At 43.0% G+C, this 7,500-nt stretch overlaps 2 protein-coding genes across 7 annotated transcripts in view; both read left to right on the plus strand.

The window, feature by feature from the left end:
* The window catches only part of LOC143486076 (NACHT, LRR and PYD domains-containing protein 3-like), a 322,134-nt gene that overhangs the window by 86,552 nt on the left and 228,082 nt on the right, over positions 1–7,500 (plus strand). The gene's annotated exons all lie outside the window — the stretch shown is intronic.
* The window catches only part of adgrl1b (adhesion G protein-coupled receptor L1b), a 68,139-nt gene that overhangs the window by 45,156 nt on the left and 15,483 nt on the right, over positions 1–7,500 (plus strand). For all 6 annotated transcript variants that reach the window (XM_076985830.1, XM_076985831.1, XM_076985832.1 and 3 more), the window contains exons 5-9: positions 1,220–1,427; positions 4,193–4,457; positions 4,953–5,280; positions 6,867–7,163; positions 7,288–7,391. In XM_076985830.1, the coding sequence (XP_076841945.1) occupies positions 1,220–1,427; positions 4,193–4,457; positions 4,953–5,280; positions 6,867–7,163; positions 7,288–7,391 (1,202 nt within the window). The remainder of the gene's footprint in view (positions 1–1,219; positions 1,428–4,192; positions 4,458–4,952; positions 5,281–6,866; positions 7,164–7,287; positions 7,392–7,500) is intronic.

Consider the following 7,500-nt stretch of genomic DNA (forward strand, 5'->3'; position numbering starts at 1 on the left):
CTTTATTCTGCGAATCCCTAGCCCCTGTGATGTGGTCGAGTGTGATGTAACCTCTTCCTTCATTTCCTCTTGCCTTTGTCTATCTCTCTGTCTCTCTCTCTTTCTCTCTCTCAGCAAACCGAACACACACTCCTGCTGTCTCTCACACACACTCTCACACACGTTTTCTCTCCCTCCTCTCCACGCATCCACACACACACATGCGCAGACATCCCTGCTGTTCTTTTCATTTGCTTGCTGTATAAACCTCCATTCAATTCTGACTCCTCAGATCCGAGTGAAACCTCTTCTTCTCCTCTCCTCCCTCTGTCCCACTTGTCTGTTCATCTGTTCATCCCTTTGCCTCCCTCAGGACCAACCCGTTGTTTCGTTTGTGTCATGTAAAAATAAACCCTTCTCTTTTAATAGTTCCATGAAGTGCTCCTGAAGTGATTACAGTCCTGGTGTTTGCGTGGCTGCAGTGTGTGCTGATGATCGTGTCAGGGTGTGTGTGTGTGCGTGTGTATGCAGTGTGTGCTGATGATTGTGTCAGGGTGTGTGTGTGTGCGTGTGTATGCAGTGTGTGCTGATGATTGTGTCAGGGTGTGTGTGCGTGTGTATTCAGTGTGCGCTGATGATCGTGTCAGGATGTGTGTGTGCGTGTGCTAAGATGCAGTGTGTTAATTTGACCTTGAGTTGACCAACCAAAATTTATGTGCAAGTATGTGTGTGTGTATGTGTGTGTGTATGGGTGAATGTATGCATTTGTACTGGAGTTGCCCAACCAAAGTTGCAAATCAGAGAGTGACAGCTCCCCCAACCAATAATGGCCCTCTTTGTGAACTAACCCGCATTTCATTGGCTCCAAAGGAAGTTCCTGTTATGTAGCTCAAACCCTTCTCATCTGATTCTACCTCAACTAACCAAATTATAAATGTAGCAAATCTATCTATCTATCTATCTATCTATCTATCTATCTATCTATCTATCTATCTATCTATCCCTTACATCCACCCACTCACACTCACACTGTAAGTCTGCTGATTTAATCATGTTTCTCTCTTTCACACAAACAGGCAAACCTCCAAACAGTTTCAAAAGAAAACGTGTGTGTGTGTGTGTGCGTGTGTGAGCATGAGAGATAATCCTAAAGGATGAAACTGTAATATTATCTTTCCCTTTTACTGTAATACCCACCCACCCTCTGTGTGTGTGTCTGTGTGTCTCTCTCTCTTCTCAGTCTTTGTTTGTCCCGGAACTCTCATTCATGTTCTGGAGGCCAGTTCCGTGCGGGAGGCGGAGCATCAGTCAGGGGCGTGGTGTAAAGATCCGTTGCAGGCTGGTGATAGGCTATATGTCATGCCATGGACACCCTATCGCACAGACATGCTGTATGAGTACGCCTCTTGGGAGGACTACCGACAAACCAGAGTTACCACCACCTACAAGTGAGTGTGTGTGTGTGTGTGTGTGTGTGTGTGTGTGTGTGTGTGTGTGTGTGTGTGTGTGTGTGTTGACAGAATCCTTTGCTTTGCCCTTTACTTCATTTTTCATTTGCCATGATCCTTTTTGGGACTGTGGGAATACTGCAGTAGTTATGAATTCTGAAGGCTGAATACAGAATGCGTATTGCTGTCTAGATGCTGCATTAATGCGTTGTGAATTTTTTTTGGTGATTATTGTACTGGGTCAAGGGTGTAAATTCCATTTCTTTATTGGGGGGGGGGGGGGGGGTAATAAAAACAGTAACGTTTTTTAAATGGAATTTTTGAGGTCGTCAGTGGTGCTACCATTGATCTATATTACTGGATTGGACATCACGTGACTTAGCATGCGCCGCGCAGGCGCCATTACTATGTATTGAGTCGTGCATTGAGGAGCATCCATGGATGGACATAAAAATGAGATCTAGCAGACAGTCACGTAAGGAAAACCAAAGAGGGACATAAATTATCAAAACTACGACAACACAAGATCACAAGATCAAAGGGTATCACATTTCACAGGTCAGTAAAACAATTTTTATAAAAATAGCGGAGATGAGGGATGAGATGAGGGATGTTGACTGTCCGTGCTAGCTTGATTTTGATAAAGCTATGTTGAGTAAACCCTCTTAAAAACAAGTTTTCTGTTCCAACAAATTACAATGTATTGTTATTAATATTGTTATCATGTTAGGATAATGTTGTAAATACGATGTTCATTAAAATGATCTCTAAATCTGTTTTACTGGGACCGATGTTCAGTCCAGTTGGCATTATGTCCCATAGATACTCTCTCACACAAACTGAATAAATAATGAAACCAAATGAAAATTTAAGTCAATTAAATTTGTCATAATTATATTTTAAATCAACAGAGGTGAGTTTCCCAAAACGTTCTTAGCGCTAAGTACTTCTTAACCTTGTATGTAAGAACGAGGTTACGAAGTACTTGGCGCTAAGAACGTTTTTGGAAACTCACCCCAGGTTAATACAGGTTTTTTTTTAATAAATGCCATTTTTCTACACAGATTTCCCAACAAACAAAGAAAATATGAGCTGTACAACAGTCAGAAAGTGTGGACGTCTGAGAGGACCGTCATCTAAAGCAGGGATATGCAGTGCTCACTGCCCACTGATATCAACCGTACACTGAAGAGGGCACATGTTAGAGAAGGAGCAGTGCCACAGATTTTCAACCTTCCAGACCATATTAATAATAATAAATATTTTATTAAAGTTGATGAAATTCTGTAGCTGTGACGGGCAGTGTGAGCAACTAAAAAGGAAGCGTTCACGCCAAGTCTCAGGGAAAAAGGATATAAAAAACCCGTGCAATATCTCCAAATCAAGGATATAATGACCAGCGGTCAACTGGTATAAAGACAAGACATATATAGGCAAACAAACGACCCTCAGGTGAGACGATCACGGTCTCCGCCCACCTGAGAGACGCACATGACGTCACAAAACAACAACAACAACAGCCGCTGTGGACGGAGGCGACCAGTAGGGGCCGTGACAGTAGCCAATGAGAAGTGGCTGCAATAAATGATTTTGAAAATTGTATATTTTGTGTCATGTCAATTTATCTATGTATTTGTGGGAAACTGAATTGTGTAAGCTCTTTTCTGCTACTTGAAGGTAAAAAAAATCTGACAAATTTTGTCATAAATTTCAGATTCAAACTCATTATTTTCTCTATCATAATTTCATAATTAATTTCACCCATCTCATATTATACTTGAACATAATAAGAGGTATTGCACTTAAAGAATTTATGAAAACTACAGCTGTAACGGGGAGAGTTGACAAATAAAGAGATAAACTCGTAAATTTGACTTTCAATATCAGAATTGTGATCATAATTAAAACTTATCAAAGTTATTTATTTACAACTTTTTACCATAATTATGATTGAATATCAAAAACATGTCATACATGTGTTATTTAGTTTTAACCAGGTGAAAGAAAAGGGCTTTATGCAGGGTTTTGTTAAAATTTTACCTAAATTGAAAACTTCCCAGACTGCTTATAAATTTATCTCTTGGGATAATATGAAGTTTTACATATCACAACATCGGCAATATTCTCACCTTTAATTTAAGCCATATATTATAAAAATCGGATAAGAAATAAGGGCGCTAGGACTGTTTTTGTGACAGATGGATGCACATCCCACATAGGAACTACACTGCTTTGATGACATGACTCAATACATTCAATACAATCCAGTAATATAGATCAATGGGTGCTACCAAAAGTTCTGTTGTTTTAAAATACATGTACAGTTTAGTATGTTCAGCCAGTGATATCAGGAATGATGTTACATTATATATCAGTGAGTATGGTGTGATCTCATCTAATAGAAATTTTAACAGAAAAACCATCACGGTTTAAGTATGAATTTGTTCTGTAGTCACTGAATATGTGTTACTGGTCTAATATCAGAAACTACTGTATTAGCGACAAAAGAACATACATTTACATCTGTCATTTAAGTGATGTGATTGGCTATGACAACTTTTAAACACAGTATCATAAGTCTGGTATTTGTAACAAAGCAAATTTCTTCAAAATCGGCTGAAAACCAAACGTGTTACACTGATTTTTATTGTGCATCTCATACCACAATCTAGCAATCTATCCAAGATGTACTTGGTTATGGAGACCTGTCGTATGCTAATAATAACACTCGTCCATGACATGTCAACCCTCTGTGTCTTCCTCAGGTTGCCGAGTCGGGTGGACGGCACGGGCTTCGTGGTGTATGACGGCGCTGTCTTCTACAACAAAGAGCGCACACGCAACATCGTGAAGTACGACCTGCGCACGCGCATCAAGAGCGGCGAGGCCATCGTCACCAACGCCAACTTCCACGACACCTCGCCCTACCGCTGGGGCGGCAAGTCCGACATCGACCTGGCCGTGGACGAGAACGGCCTGTGGGTCATTTACGCCACTGAGGCCAACAACGGCCGTCTGGTGGTCAGTCAGGTGAGAGTTTGAGGGAGAAGGGGAGAGGGAGAGAGGGAGAGAGTCAAAGAAGAACAAAAAGAGACAGAAAGAGTAAGTGAAGGTTTGTTATGGGTACTGTGATATCACAGTATACATATACTATGCATCAGAATATGATGTAATGTTTTAAACATATTAAAATATATTTCAGTAATAATTTGTTTTCCAGTACTTTGACATGTGTTTACTTGTTTGTGGTATTTGTTCTAGGAGTGATGTTCAGTAAAATCTTTTGACCTAATCTGCTAATTACCAAGTCAAAGTTCCCTAAAGCTTAGTAAAACTAAAGCTTAGTTTTACTTTTTAATATTTTTGATTGTGATCTAATTGGCTGTGATCTTTGTCTGTTGTAATATGATTGGCTGTTGTCCCTAAGTGCCATAATCTGATTGGCTGCAGCCCCAGCCTACCATAATCTGATTGGCTGTTCTTCCTGTCATCTCTAATGTGATTGGCCATGGATGTCGTTGGCAGGTGAACCCATACACGCTACGCTTTGAGGGCACGTGGCAGACCAGCTTTGAGAAGCGCATGGCTTCGGATGCGTTTGTGGCGTGCGGCATGCTGTACGCCGTCCGCTCCGTCTACCAGGACGATGATAGCGAGGCGGGCGGAAACCTCATCCTGTATGCATATGACACGCGGCGTGAGAGGGAGGAGCCTGTCCACATCCCCTTCCCCAACCCCTACCAGCACATCTCCTCCATCAGCTACAACCCAAGAGACAATCAGCTGTATGTGTGGAATAACTACAATGTCCTGCGCTACCCACTGGAGTTCAGCCCTCCACAGCCTACTGCTGGTGAGAGATAGAGAGAGAGAGAGAGAGAGAGAGAGAGAGAGAGAGTAAGAGAGAGAGAGAGAGAGAACATATGATCATTTTTTGTTCAGCATTGTAACTCAGATGTAAGTAGCAGTAAAGCACCTCCTGAACTGAGTTGTCGAGAGTGGAATAGATGAGATGGAGATATATGTGCTGCTCAGTGGGGAACAGTTAGAGATTTTTGAGTACTAGTAGTGTGTGTGTGTGTGTGTGTCTGTGTGTGTGTGGGTGTGTGCGTGTGCGTGTGCACACGTGTGTGTGTCTGTGTGTGTGTGTGTGCAAGTGTGTGCAAGTGTTTGACTCAAAATAATTTTGGGGGGTTCATATGGGATGCTGTTTAGGCAAAAACCATGAAACACTCATACATACACACAACTTGCACATTCATATGAAACACACACGCTACTTGCACATACATATGAAACACACATGCTGCTTACACACTCCTAATCTATGACTTCTATTTGCATATAACTTGTACATTCATTCATTCATGCATATACAAACTTTAACTTGTGTGTTTGTATTGTTTGTGTATATATGTTGTATGTGTGTGTGTGTGTGTGTTGTTTATTTGTATATGTTTTGTGTGTGTGTGTGTGTGTGTCTGTGTGTCTGTGTGAGTGTGTGTGTGTGTGTGTGTTGTTTGTGTATATGTTGTGTGTGTGTGTTTGTTGTTTGTGTGTATATGATGTGCGTAATGTGACAGTTTGTAAGGCACCCAGAAATCCTTTCATAGTAACAGATGAAGGTGAAGAGACTCTAATCGTCTAACCCTGTTTATACCCCAGTCTGAAGGTCAGATACTCTAAGGCAGGAAGATTCATGCAGTCCCACCAACACCTTGTATGACTCACACTGGTGCCAACATGGCTGTCCTACCACACCAGGCTACATGCTGGCATCTCCCTGTCCTCTTGTCAGCCTACGAGAATAAAGATTCACAATGTACATCTCAGCATTATCATTTTAATAGTACTGATGTCCAATCAATAACCCACAATCTTAAATTCCTTTTCAAATAACCATAACTCATCAGGAGGTCTTATACCATAAGGACATACAGCTCTTATACAGCCTTCCTGTGACAATGAAAAGACTTCCAGGTCCACTGTTGAAAATTTACATGCACACACACGCAAACACACGTGCGCACATGCACACACACACACACACACACACACACACACACACACACACACACACACACACACACACACACACACACACACACTTTAGTCCTTTATTTATGTGCAGATAGAGGTTAACTGTAAGCCTTGTGTGTGTGTGTGTGTGTGTGTGTGTGTGTGTGTGTGTGTGTGTGTGTGTGTGTGTGTGTGTGTGTGTGTGTGTGTGTGTGTGTGTGCGCACATGTTGCATATGTATACATACATAGCGTGTGTGTGTCTACAGTGTATAACTGACTTTGCCCTAAACTGCTTCCCTTAGTTTCTATTTTTTGTGAGTGGTGTCTGACTCCCTCCCCCCACCCCTCTGTCTCTCTCCCTTTTTGTCTCTCTCTCTCTCTCTCTCTCTCTTTTTCTCTCCCCCCCTCCATCTCCCAGACCCTCTGTCCACCCCTCTCCTTTCCACCACTGCTCTCTCTCCTCTCTCCTCCACGTATTTTCCGGGCTTCAGTCCAACGCCCCCGCCGTCTGTGACCTTTCACCCCGTGGGTGCGATTAATCGGGCTCCGGCCGGGCGGCCAATCACCGCCACAGTGCCCGTCACCCTCCGGCCTGCACGCCACCCTCCAGGAGCACGCACGCCCATGTGTGAGGGGAGAGTGAGTCGAGGAGTGCAGTGGCCCCCTACACACCGGGGGGAGACGGTGGAGAGACCCTGCCCCAAAGGATCTCTTGGTGAGTATGGGTGTGTGTGTGTGTGTGTGTGTGTGTGTGTGTGTGTGTGTGTGTGTGTGTGTGTGTGTGTGTGTGTGTGTGTTTCTGAATGACACTTTTTCCATGTTTCCTTTGCCCTATACAGGAATTGCCTCCTACCACTGCATGGTGGAGGAGGTGGTGTGGGACGTGCGTGGTCCTGATCTCAGCAACTGCACCTCGCCCTGGGTCAGCCAGGTCGCCCAGAAGGTCAGTGAGGCCATGGAGATCAGCCTGGGAATATGCAAATCAGAACATTTGCCTAAATTCATACTGAGTGATCATTGAATACTTACATATGAAGCTACTCTCTCTGTCA

Source organism: Brachyhypopomus gauderio, unplaced genomic scaffold (assembly GCF_052324685.1).
Source record: "Brachyhypopomus gauderio isolate BG-103 unplaced genomic scaffold, BGAUD_0.2 sc44, whole genome shotgun sequence".
NCBI lineage: Eukaryota > Metazoa > Chordata > Actinopteri > Gymnotiformes > Hypopomidae > Brachyhypopomus > Brachyhypopomus gauderio.